We start from the raw sequence: 14,486 nt of genomic DNA on the forward strand, positions 1-14,486 counted from the left end.
ATGTTTTATGTGATCGATGTTCATATACATTGTATCTAAATATATGAAGAAATTGAATGAAATTGATGTTGATTGGAATTGTACCATTAAACATTTGTAATATGTTATGTTACAAATACAGTGCTGAGATATGGATCCTGTATTCTTTCCTTCTCACAACATTGTGGTAAAATCTAGAATGCATTAACGTCCCGAGATGACCTGAGCTTACCACAGAAATTTCCACAAATGTTATCAATGCCTGAAATTCACACCCAGAAAATGTGTTAACTGTATGACCTGAACACTCATGGTGTTAATGATATGTGCCAAATATCCAAAAAAGTCCCCTGGACAAGCAAAGTCGGACTTTAAACAAGAAACTCAGCCTCTACTTTATCTAATGTTTTAATGTTACGGATATATACTTGCGTGTATTTGGGAAATAGACTTTAGTTGTGTGTGCTTTGTTGGTAGATTAATCACGGTTTTGAACAATAAAATAGTGTTTTATTTGCTTACAAAGCACGCAACACTAGAATATATTTCCATTCTAACACGTTCGAATTACATTTGCCTATATGCATTTTGCATTAAACGTCAATGATTTGATACTTTAAATTTGTTAGAGTTGTAACATGTTACTTACATAGGTGTACATTCTAAATTGCGTTCTTTAATGTTTAGGACATAGAATATGTGATAAACAAACTACCTGACCATTACAAGTTCTGCCATATTAACCAATACGACGGATACTTAAAATATTTTTCAAAATTGTCCCCTTTTAAAGAGGAATGCTATATGTAAATAGATAAAAGTAAACAATTGCTGTGAGCTATGTTCAACCTATTTATGTGACATTTCAGCACTGGGAAATTATTGACAATGCATTGAAACAAAGATATGTAACATTGCATTGAAAATGGTGAGTTTTTAAAAGCGTTGATCAAAAGCCACCTAAAAGCAGTCCTTTTCCAGATTTCAATGTATATATCAGTAAACTGACGTTTGTGTTGTAGAGTGATATGCATGTTTTATATACTGCTGAGTTTGTATGTGAAAAAAGCCCTTTCTTTCTTAAATTTTGTTGTTGTTTGCTTTTATTCTCAGAGCTAAGCGTTAAGTATTTCTAAAGGTATTTGTAAAAGTGTTGCGTTCCTTTACTTATTCAACGAAAGTATTTCAGAATCGTAAACCACGTGACTTCCATCTCTTCTGCACAGGCACTCATAATAAACTTGCTACATTTGTTCTTGTGGTCTTTCAAACATTTCATGGCCATATTGTTATTAAAGTCAAAGTTTTTTTTTCCTATCGTTTCATACCCGAGTCCCTGTACATTTCCCATAACATAGCCAAACAATAACACATGATCGTAAGGGAAAAATGGAGTTTTAGTTGCTGATATATATAATGACGGAATTATGTCATTTTTCATACTAACAAATTTCCCTGTGCAATATCGATCATAAAATGTCTCACCCCTGAAATGGTTTTTACTGACATACCACTTGTTTCGTTTATTTCTAAATATTACACTTCGTTGAAACTCACAGTAAACGTTCGTTGACGGCAACAGCTCATCTAGTTTCCGAAAATAAACGAACATATTCACTAACAAGTCATCGTCACTTTTCAATATCATTTTAGCATTTCGACAACGTTCTGTAAGCCATTTATAACACATAACGCCCTTGAATGTCAAATTTAAATAGCCATCAATAAAATCACCCTGTAAAATATCTCCATATTCTTTGAACTCTTTTTCTACACGTATCTGGACAGATGGGTTAACACTTCTACCAAGAAGGAATAAAACTCTGGCGGTACCCAAATGAGCATAGTGAGTATCATTAGCCCAAGTTTTCCTAATAGCTTGCTTTCGATCATAGTGGTTTGTTGCAGAATTCACCACTACAAGCACAGTTAATTTTTTCACAAACACACAGATTTCTTTATTCTCTAATACAAACTTTACGTTCATAGGATATTTAGGATTTGTCCAGTTTATAAGCCGAACCAAATTCGGTTGCATTTTGACAGGAAACTTCAGTTCTTTTCCAGCTTCTTCCTGTAGACGAACAGTTGAAATATGTTTAGTCCTATCCGATACATTTTTATAACTAAACATTGTGCTTTCATATCTTGATTTAATAAGCGTATAGTGTGTCTTGCTATAACCTCGCTGAGTGAGACCTGATAAAGAATAACACACAAACAGTATTACGAATACATAAAGAGAACAAAATGCGATTAACATTTTTCTGGTAAATGGGTTAACCCTCATCTTCATCAAACACTAAAGGAATTTAAGTAATCCGTACATATATATGTATCCAATACTTCTACTCACTTGAAAGCACAACATCGGATAACTGCTTCATATTGATACAGAATAAATAATATAACGCGTTTTTCAGATATTTACTCACAAAAAAAAATTGTGATATTTTCAAAATTAACTTTGTTCGTTATCTCTATATCCTACACAAGCAATGGTATTAAATAAATTGTTTAAAGTGTATCTTCAAACTTTAATGCACGCGCGCGGCGTAAGACTATAGTTTACTTCCGCTATTAGACATTGTCGGTTAAGGTGACATAAGAAAACTGACAAATCACAGGTCGCCCAACACGACATAAACAAAAATGTTGCATGCTCGGCTTAATTGAGCCTGTTCATGGACGGTAGTGGAAATGCAAGTTACCGTCTACGCCCTCTAATCCCTGGTTGAGCAGAATTCAAAAATTACACATGTTACAAGTACCAACGTATAATTTAGAGACACTGTATTCATACGGCGGTTCACATTAAACCTTACATGATACACATAATGCAATTCCATGAAAAGCGGGGTATGGTCCCCAGTTAAAATAATGGTGTTGCCCTGTGCGAGAAAAAAAATAGACACAGCTAAACAAACTGGAATTTAGAGAGGGGATCTGAGGTAATGGCGCCTGCATATCCCAGAAATTGTCAATAGGCAAAATTAAAAAGCAGACATCATATCTTAGGGGCGATTCAAGAATACCCAAAACTGTTAAAGCGGGAGTATTGAAACCAAAACCACCGATGCTGAAATGTGTCAGCTGAAAAATTAAACAGTACAGTAACAAAACATAAAGGTCGCGCTGAACGATCTGAGGAGATGAACTGTGAACATCGTATGTGTGCTTTGCAGGGATCGTTTCAAAATACATTTAGTCATTTATTTGTTTGTTTTATGTAAAGTGTCGTTTTAACAGTTTTTTTATGTTATGAAACGACAGGCAGTTGCACAAACCAGCGTACCAGTATAAGTTTACCTGCTCTCAGGAAGTGACTGCCAACTTCAGGAGGTGGATGAAATTTTTTTCGGACCCAATCTATCAAAGTCGCCATGGAGGAGATATAAGGATCGAACTCACCACCCAGCGATCTGCGTATTCTCATTGGAGCAAAGTGAAAGGGTAAATGACATTGACACAGTTTTTTATGTTATGAAACGGCAGGCAGTTGCACTAGCCAGCGTTCCTGGATTGTGTACCAGTACAAGTTTACCTGCTCTTAGGAAGTGACTGCCAACTTCAGGAGGTGGATGGCAATTTTTTCGGACCCAATCTATCAAAGTCGCTATGGAGGAGATATAAGGATCGAACTCACCACCAGCGATCTGCATATTCTCATTGGAGCAAAGTGAAAGGGTAATTGACATTGACTACTTCTTTTCATTCCCCGTCTAATCAGAAAATCGGATAATAATTGCCAAAGCAAATCGTTAGTGCAAATATCATACAAAAGTACTAGAGCATGCACTTTGCAAAATGCATAGAGTATCAGGTCTGTTATTGTCCTTATTTGAGAAGATGTTGTTTATCTTTCTAAACGATACTGATGAGTCTCTGAGCTCTAGCGTAATTTCGTTTCATTTATTGCTTATTGCTTATACTGTTACATTTGAAATTTAAAAGTAAACCCGGAACTTTTTTATAAAACAGTTTTGTTGTCTATATACCTGTATTATTTTTTTTGGCAAGCAAAACATAAACCTAGTTATATAATCTGTTTGGAGAAAAACTGAAACTGTTCAGTTTTTCATTAAGTTTTGATCTTATAAGATGACATTATCAGATGACTGTCGCGGTATTTCATTGGAAAATTCTAGAATTTTACGATAAGGGTATGAAATTTTATCGGTAAAAGTAGTATACTCACCTCTTTGGGGGCAAACAAACGGGCGCCATCTTGGATGACCTAGTTACTATATATAGTAACTCATTTGTAACTCATTTGCATATAAGAAATAAATTCACTGCGCATGTGCGGCGGCCATTTTGAATTCTAAGTTTAGAATGACGTATTTATGAGAAGTGTTTAGGAATGACCTTACTCTGCTATTTATATCTCCATGAAGTAGATAGAACCGATTTATATATACCTATCTAGGGCGGGTCAGGTGCTCAGCCCTACACGGAGAGATAACACGAAAACAAAAGCTATAGACATGCGTAAAAAAGAATCCTTTAACCTCTTTCCTTGTATAAAAACCATTTGAAAGAAAATGTATAATAATGAGATGATGGCAATAAAAGATTGAAAGAACAATATGTCTTTGTTATTTATAACCTATACATTCGAATTTGATTTGACAGAAAAGATGAAGCGTTGGTAGGTGTGGTGGTGTACACAAATAAAACAACATATTTGTTTATTGTATTTTATCTATTCAACATCGTTTCACAAATTGATACCATGCTTCTCAATAAGCGTCTCTTGCAACTCTAAATTAATAATTGCATTAATGATATCTACAGATTTCGTAAGTAAAATAAGATTATGTTTATTATTCTTCTCTCGGACTGGAAACCAATCGTATTGAAATTCTTGGCCACCACCTCGTATCACATCGTTGACAAAAAGCGCTATTTCCTCGTTCTCAGGAATATAAGTCATCCAATCACTTTCACTGATCGCCTCAATATTCAAATTCATCTTATGAAAACGAATCATGTCGATCAAAGTCGCATATAGCTTTTTAATTCCGTTAGTATTTATAAAGAAGAAAGATTAAAGCTATACACTGACTGAAATTATAAAACGCACTCAATTACATATAAGCGGACAAATGTTAAACTCCGTGCTATCGCTTGTCAAAACTCTACTTCCTGACTGGCTGTAGGTAATGAAGTGTTATATACTATACTTGAGTTCTACAGGTAAATATCATTCGGTTAAAGGATCTGGTAGAATGCATATCACGGTTTATGCTGTAAGAACAATTAAGTATTTCCGTTTCATTTTCGTATCAGGTAAATTAAAGAAATTAATAACATTTTGCTATAATCATTTCTATACTTATGTTTATGTCGCGATCATAAAGCGTTAACGGCGCTCTTTAAAATCAATATATATGTAGCGTGGAGTAGACGTAAAGCGATACAGGTCTTAAACTGTCAGGTTTATTGGAAAAATCGATCCGTGTTACCGCTTGTCAAAATACTGCATTCTGATTGGCTGTTGGTAGTGAAACGATATTTATATTCAACCATCTAGTGTTTGATTCATTAGGTGAATTTATCCGGAAGAATGCGCATCACTGGTACGTTGTATGAATAATTTAGTTAAGTATTTCTATTGTATTTCGTATCAGGTTTATTAAAGAAATTATAATCATTTCTATAATTATATTAATGTGCTCATAAATCGAATCCTGCGCTAAAATTATCATATTTGTACGCTATAGCACGGTGTACAGGTTTAAGCCTGTCAAAATATTTTATTGTCTGATCAGTATTCAGACTATGATTACTGTTGTCATTTTACGGTAAGATGCAGAAGAGAACGCGTGGCATTTGACTGAAATCCTGTATCCCCGCAAAATTCATCGGCTCATCTGCGTCGTAGATTCACGACAGAGTCAAAGTTTTCCATGTAGCCGGTATGAATTCTAAAGAATGACGATTAACGGCTGTGCACTCTCTTATATACAATTCGCGTTCTGAATTCGCGATGTCATTCGTCAATAATATTGAGCGTTGATTTGTTAAAATTTCGACGTTTTCATTGGCCAAAACGACTTTAGTGGAAATGTTCCATTGGTTCGTTTTTCCTGCCTTCTGATTGGCTATTTTATATTTAGAAACGACGGTATTAATCTGTATTCTAAATGGATAAATATAACAGCGAGTTTAGACTTATTTTGAAAATAGAATATAAAGAGTGGCGTACAAGTGTTGGTTCATTTTAGCGTGGGATATCGATGAGTTTACATCTGTTGAGTAGGTAATATTTTGTCTTATAATTTCATTTTACAAATAGTATATCGGTTATTCTCATATAGTTTCAATGCTTTTTATTTTAATGATTGGTGAAGTCATACACAGTACGTAATTATCTCATTATTATACATTTTCTTTTAAATGGTTTTTATACAAGAAAAGAGGTTAAAGGATTCATTTTTACGCATGTGTATAGCTTTTGTTTTCGTGTTATCGCCCCGTGTAGGGCTGAGCACCTGGCCCTCTATGTGCGCGACCGCGTCCTAGATAGGTATATAAATCAGCTCTATATACTTCAGGGAGTCATTTCTATTCATAGAACATAAAGTCATTTTCAGTATGAAAACTAGATTTATTACTGTCGTTTCTATCTATAGCATTGTGAAGTCATTCTTAAAATAGAAAGATGATGTCATTCTAAAACTAGATTTCAAAATGGCTGCTGCGCATGACGTAATTGATCCAAGATGGCCGCCACGCCTGCTCAGTTCTGCCCCTAAAGAGGCGGATATACTACTGGTAAAATTACGGTACATACACCAATACATATAAACATAGGAAATATCTTCTAGATAATAAGACTTAGCAGGCATTATATCTTCAATAAAGCATTTATTTCAAATTTTGAAGCAAATAAAGTGAAACACATGTGGTGAATTCATCTTACCGAATTTTTGAGGAAAAACCGTTAATTCGAAAATGTTCATAAAACAAGAATTTATTTCTTTATGTAGGTAAATATGTTTAAAAATACGTATTTATTTTCAGTTCTAGTACAACCGAATCATCACTTTAAGACACTATAGTGTAAATGCAATTCTATCTTACTTGTTTAAAAAATTACATACCGCGTTGTGCTGCGTATAGAAAATTACATTGTTTCTTAAACCACGCTGTTTTCTTGGCCATTTAAAATGATTAAATGATACACATATGCATACAAACGATAAGCCACTTTTTTATTAAGATTATATAGAAACTTTACTATTAGTATGCTTTAGATTTTCGGAAATTCTTATTCAATGAGACTAAAATGACAATAAAAACACATAGGTTCAGTTGCTGTATTAAAAACAAAGGAAAGTACTGCAACTCAATAACAAAACTTTAGTAATGCAATACCATAATCAAAGTATAGTACTGCAACCCAAAACTCAAAGTTTAGTACTGCAAAGTATAGTTCTACAACATCATAATCAAAGTATAGTACTGCAAAACCACCATTAAAGTAAAGAAAAAACTGCAGCACCATAATCAAAATAGAGTTTATGTACGGTACACTGCAACATCACAATTAATGTATAGTACTGCAACAACAGAAAGTGTTGTACTGAAACACGAAATACAAAGTATAGTTTTGCAACATCATAGCCAAAGTAAAGTGATGCAACACCATAATCAAATTGTGGTACTGTAATATCATAATAAAATACAGTACTGCTACATCATAATCAATGTTCAGTACTGCAACATCGTAAGTTTCTCTTATACTTGACTGAAAGCTAGAGCTTTCACTGTAAATACATCTTTTCTACGTTTTCTAGATGCGGTTTTTGCATTTTTCCACCAAAATAAGACAATTGTGCTTGAAGTTAAAGTCATTAATAGATATCAGTAACCTAGTTCCATGAGTATGTGCATCTAATTCTGTCAATACATGTCTTTTGTCAGTATACTCCTTTCTGCAATCAACAAAAAGGTATGGCATGTAAAGCACAAAAATGCTCCTGTATAAATATATAAGAAAAAACCTTAAGACTCAATTACATTTGAAGATTGAATTCTGCTTAAGCCGGTGCTAGGGGGCGTGGGCTGTGTTGCATTTTCCATTGCTGCTTATAAACACACTCAATCAAACCGAGTCTGCAATGTTCACTGTTTGCCTTGTTTACGGTGCTTCCGAGGGATCTACTTTCCAGACTTTATATTCTTTACAACAGCGGGTGTTAAGTGCTGTGTGGCGGCCGTAAAAATTGGCAACGATTTCATCTCAGTGTTGTTGTATTTTCTGGTCCTTCGGGATCATTGATTTCAACTCATTTAGATTTGAAGACTGGATTCTGCTAAAGCCGGTGCTAGGGGGCGTGGGCAATGTTGCATTTTCCATTACTGCTCATGAACACACCCAATCAAACCGAGTCTGCAATTTTTACTGTTTGCCTTGTTCTCGGTGTTTCCGAGGGATCTACTTTCCAGATTTTATTTACTTCACAACAGCATGTGTTACGTGCTGTGTGGCGGCATTAAAAATCACCCTGACTTCATATCAGTGTTGTTATATTTTCCGGTCCTTCGGGGTCATTGATTTCAGCTCACATAGATTTGAAGATTGAATTCTGCTAAAGCTGATGCTAGGGGTGTGCGAGCAGTGTTGCATTTTTCCATTACTGATTTTCCATGAACAAACTAAATCAATCCGAGTCTGCAATTTTCACTGTTTGCCTTGTTCACGATGCTTCCAATGGATCTACTTTCAGATTTTAATGTTTAAGAACCAAAATACGTATATACTGCCTGTACAGCAAACAGAGCAACTAGAGAACACCCTTAAGGACTCGGCGAAACAGGCCAGAAAACATATATCAAAAGAGTTCAGTCCTGGTGGAATTTAATAACTGCTTATCATTGAGTCATCCCCCTCTTCCGTCAGACGCAATCAAAGAGGAATGCGTAGTGTCCAACTGTTAACGGCTTGAACACTATTCATGCGGTATGTCTTAAAACAGTTGGGTCGTAACCTCTTTTAAAACACGTTTAATAATTCTACAAACTACAGTTGAAAATAACCATAACCCTTTAAATATGAAAATAATGAGCAATCAAAACTAATACCATAAGACATATAAAAATCGCCGGCATTTGATAATTTCGACATTAAGATGCTTACCTTATTGCGTATTCAACTTTAATATTATACTTAGAACATCACCTGCACCTATCAATCAGCAATATCATCTGAAAAGAAAGAGTTCAGAACACTATAAGTATCCAAACAAGAATTATTTGACTTTCAAACATAAATGCATAAACTGAACCAAAATTAGAAACTATCATTTTGACATCAAGCAATTAATTTTTTATTGGTAATCATGAATAATAAGTACCTAATTACTTATGTTAAAATGGTACCAGTAGCTCCCTTGCTTGGCGCTCAGCATTAAAAGGGAACTTGGCCTCTTCTCTCATACCTTCGAGGCGATGGATTACATCTGGAATGAGGTGTCGAGAGTGATTACTATAAGTTGTAGAACTTCCTTCACAATCAACCTAAAATAAATTGTGTATAAACTAAGTATAAACTAATAACCTATGTAATATTATTTAATGACTTGAAACTCGTCATTCCCTTCTTGTTTTCTTTCTCTACAAACTGCTCTGTGTTGCAATCGATTGCTTACCTTATAATTAAACTTTATCCAACCAAATCAAATAGTATTTAGGAGTTAAATCCCGGCCAGATACACTTTTGAAAATTGTCTTCCATTAAAACTTTTCATTATGACGTCACAAATGCAAGTATGGGTCGCCTTCTACACAATATATTCTGGGAATGAAAAACACATTTTTCAAAATATTTTCTTATGAAATACGAGAAAATAGCAAAGTCTATAAATAAAAATTTTCTTCTGTGAATATAAGGGAAAATACCCTTTTGAAAAATTTACAAAGAAATTCTTTTGCAATTTTGTCTAAGTTCTGACCTTCCCTTATTAGACTACCAATTTTTACCAGATAATAGTTTATTATTGATTTTACTACAATGAAATAAACTGGCATTTAATTTACTGTTCTGCATAGTGTTTGTTCATTGATGTATTTCTTAAGTGTATTACTTCTTCCAATCCGTTATAGTCAGATCACTAAAGGTTTTGCTTAGTCTATCTCAATATGCCTTTATGTTCAACGGATGTTTGTGTAAGATACTGCAACTACTGAATTGTACAAAATGCTTAACTTCATTTTAAGGCTTTTAATTACATAAACTCTATAAAATTTTATTGAATATAAAGAAACGCGTTTCCTTTTACATCGTAAGCGCTTTGTATATATTATTGTACAAAATTGATTTCAAGGCAATATTTGATATCTTTTTTACGCTAATGGCATATGGGATCACCTGTGGCAGGTAGTCGTGCATAGCCCACTAGAACAGGTTCGACAACCATCAAGACTGATACAGATATTCTATAATTACAGCCCTAGAATTTCTAAAAAAAATATTTAAAAATTGAGATATCCCGCTCTCTTACCTGGGAATTTTTCTAACAAATGTTCACAAAACTTGGTCACAGTTAGTGTGTGACCTAGTATTTCAGACAGATTCGGTAGCTGCTAGGTACTCACAAATATTCCCTTGTTATCATAGGGTTGGTTGGTAAGTTATTTTGGGTTTAACGCCATTTTTCAGTAGTATTTCAGTTATGTAACGGCGGGCAGTTAACCTAACCAGTATTACTGGATTCTGTACCAATACAAACCTGTTCTCCGCAAGTAATGAATAAAAGGCGGAGGTCGAATTATTTCAGACACAGTGTCTTTTATCAAACTGTCACGGAGAACATACGCCTCGCCAATGGCTCGAACTCGCGATCCCGCGATCCGTAGATCTGCGATCTCCCTATTGAGCTATGCGGGCTGGCTCGGTTATCATAGGGGTGTTCAACACTCAACTGGCCAATTTTTGTCAGCAATTACACTTATAGTGTTCAAATAGTTGAATGACTTGTTTCATCGGATGGCACTCTTTTAATCAAACACATATTAAAAGGGAATGTTTTGTGCTATAATTTATGGTGTATTGTTTGACATGTATTTCAGAAACAAATCACAAAAAAACAGCAATGGATTCTGTATAGAAGACAAACCACTTCAGTCTGTAAAGTAAATGGGAACAAAGGTTAAATGAGTCATAATTACAAACAGCTTAGAACATAAAACAAGAGGAACATTCAAAATAATCTAAAATGAAATGATTTAGGTACTTCTCATTGCATTTTTACAAAACTGCGACTTTGTTACTTTTTATTTATTCAATGCACACAGTGTAATGTTGTCCCGCAGCAGCTCTTGTTTTCTCGTCCAATTCATAGCTTTGGCATCGGTGAAGTGGTTTTGATATAACTTGGCACAAATGTATTCCATAGTGAGACAATATGTTTGTTTTCTATCCTGTTCATATCTCCGTTCGATCAGCGACGTAGGACAAGTATGACCATCTTGTTTATATTTGAAAGAAATGTTTACCTTGATAAGACATGTTTGGTCAAACTTGGGGATCAAATGTTTTATGCCTACATTCTGCATGCATGAAGTAATGTACTTCCTTTGAATGAACTGTCTGTTTAAAAAGTCATTTCCGAGTTTTAAAATGCTTGTGTCACGCTTGTCACACACTCTTTTAAGATGGTGTCTAGACTGTAACATAAATCTGCATGCCTAGCTTTTCTACTCAGCCTGGCGACGGAGTCGGCCTCACACCTTGGCTAAAGTATTTCATGCCTGTACATATAGCTATCATATAAGTGCATTTAGTTTTGAAACTTATTTTTCTTTTTAGGTCAATTACCAACCACACTGGGTCAAATCCTATAACTCTGATATGTACTTTGGCCAAATTATTCCCACGTTTGGTCTTAGAACATGCTGGTTAAAGTTTTGCATGCACGTTTCTATCTCCACAACTAATGCAGACACTGGATTGAATCTCTATAGATATCTTAACATTTAGAGTAAAATTCCTGCTTATGGGATAACAATTCGAATAGTCTTACGGACCTAAAATCTGTGATCACATTTAGACAGAGTATCCAATGGAAAGACGTGGTCCTTGTTGAAAAGTTCGTCACACTCGGATGTCAGTCTTTAATAAGCACTGAACAATATTTTCTCCCTTTTCTTTTTGGCACAAGTAGTTTCCACTGAAATATTGCCTTATGACAAAAGTCCTCATTACATACATAAAGGTCATACCAAGGTCTGGAAATGTATGCCATGTCTTGTTTTGTTCTAACCTTACTTTGCACAGAGAAATTTGTGTTATAAATTTGGTGAAACATTTTCGACTTTGAGGCAGTGTGGAATAAATAATGAGCCCCACAGTTTTGTTCCTTTGGCATCAACATTCCAGTTTATGGCTCTTTGTCATTTCCGCCATTCAATTGTCTGTGCTACACCATTTTAATTTATAGAGGCCCACGTTTCAGAAGCATAACTCAACGGTTATTTTTTCACGGAAGAATCTTAACCGGATGTCAGGTAAGAGTTGCAAAGAAACGCATTCTATCCGATTTTGGCATCATTGCAGATGATAACTGGTTTCAAGATATTGACGTGTATTGACAATTGTTAGTCATATCTGATTGAAAAATACTTCATTCCTTCAGGTATGTCAAAGTCAATCAATTGTTTTCTGTGCACAAAAAAGTGTAAACATAATAACAGGAATCGAAATCTGGACGAAAATTTAAAAAAAACAACACCAGTAAATGACTCGACCAGTTGAAGATAAATATATATTTGTGGTGCCTATATTAGTGTTTATGCTACAATGATTGCAGGGCAACCGATGCAATGATCAGGGAATATACATGGGGGAAAATTCTCTTAACAGTCCGAAAAGTGTTTTATTGGAGTGTCCGGTGTGAGCCCACTCGCACAGACTTGTATAGTTTGTATGAAGGAAGCTACTTTAAAAATAAAATTGTTAAAACTCTATCTTCAGCTAATACGGATAATCTGGATCTCCTACAAAATGTACGGCAATTTATGTTGCAATCAAAATTTCTGAACTTTGATTGCACATATAACATGTCAGATGGTTATTTCAAAAGGCCAATTTGAGGATTTAGTAAAAACCGTTGACAAACTTCATGATACAGAAGTACGTATAAAAAGAAATTACATTGGTATCATTTTGTTTTATTTGAGAACAAGCTTGATAAACACGTTTTTATCTGTTCTTTGCTGAATTTCTTCTACTTTTAATTGAGGATATTGATCCAAATAACATTGGTTTTGAGCACATCATACATACACAATTTGTAAACCCTATATATCCAAATGGACCTCAAATTACTAAACAAATTATGCTTATCAGTTAAATCTAACATAAAGAGTGTTAACTGTTACGTATATAAAGCCAATTGTCTATGTTGGCGACCAGGTGAATTAGCGAATCGTAATTATTTGAACAATATTGACAAAGAGTTACAGAAGGATCATTTGGGTGAAATTATTTTGCAATCGGACCTGCGATTTAAGAGGAGATGTCGTTAGACGAATTTTCTATTTGGAGCTCCGGTGTTCCCTGTCTACAACTAAGGGGATCCGTTTCAACAACTTTGAAAGAGAACCTTGAGTTCCAAGAAACATCATGGTCAATTTAGATTAACTTCCACACAGTGCTTTTTGAGAAGATGTTGTTTGAACAACAGACGGACTGCCGACGGACGGCGGGCGATGAATGATCACAAAAGCTTACCCTGAGCAGATGTTCTTAGGGGAGCTAAAAACGAAAACTTGGAGCGACTAGTTGTTCTAATAAATCCAAATATAAAATAATGATCAGAAAGTACTTTTATGTGTTAGGTATTCCTTTCAATACTCAAGAATTTGTAAGCCATATTTAGACGTTAAATTGTCAATTTAGCCGATTAATTACTTATTTAATCTTGCTTGATTGGTGTTGTTATTTTAATATAATTTTGTATTTTTATACAAAATAATTTCCTACTCTGCTGCTTGTGCCTGAAGTTACACTTTTCTATAAATTCAAAGTGGTTGCGCTGAATATAGCATGAAGTTTGTTTAATTAGAAAGCAAGGACACTACATCACTATGGTAGGAATATGTGTATATAAAGTAAACGTCTGTAATAATATTGTAATCATGAATTTTATTCAGTTCCTTATTATTGTCTGAAAAGTACTGACTTAAAGCAAGGTATTTATTTATAGTTATTTATATATTGCCAAATGCCAAATAGCTATTTAGTCTTATTTTTTATCTTAACATTCAAAGTATGTTTTGTCATCAACAAAAATGGCTTACATGTTTTAGGTTTTCATAAATAATATTTTAAAAAAATGTAGTAAATTTTTCCAACGAAAAAATTGATATGTGATCACAATTACAATGTCTTATAAAAAGATATTATACATTCGTTAAATTTGTATACATAAGAACTATTTAATACTAAGACTAGGTACACACTTTTATCACTAGTCAGGCGGATTTTGAACCTGAAA

The 14,486-nt window shown here is 34.3% G+C and overlaps 1 protein-coding gene across 1 annotated transcript; it reads right to left on the reverse strand.

The window, feature by feature from the left end:
- Positions 1-1,150: 1,150 nt before the first annotated feature.
- LOC128554389 (beta-1,3-galactosyltransferase 1-like) lies at positions 1,151-3,364 on the reverse strand. Its single transcript, XM_053535671.1, has 2 exons — positions 3,289-3,364; positions 1,151-2,178 (listed from the first exon to the last, which is right to left on the reverse strand). The coding sequence occupies exons 1-2, from the start codon at positions 3,362-3,364 to the stop codon at positions 1,151-1,153; spliced, it is 1,104 nt and encodes a 367-aa protein (XP_053391646.1).
- Positions 3,365-14,486: the final 11,122 nt, after the last annotated feature.

The sequence above is a fragment of the Mercenaria mercenaria genome, unplaced genomic scaffold, assembly GCF_021730395.1.
Source record: "Mercenaria mercenaria strain notata unplaced genomic scaffold, MADL_Memer_1 contig_5000, whole genome shotgun sequence".
In the NCBI taxonomy this organism is placed as follows: Eukaryota; Metazoa; Mollusca; class Bivalvia; order Venerida; family Veneridae; genus Mercenaria; species Mercenaria mercenaria.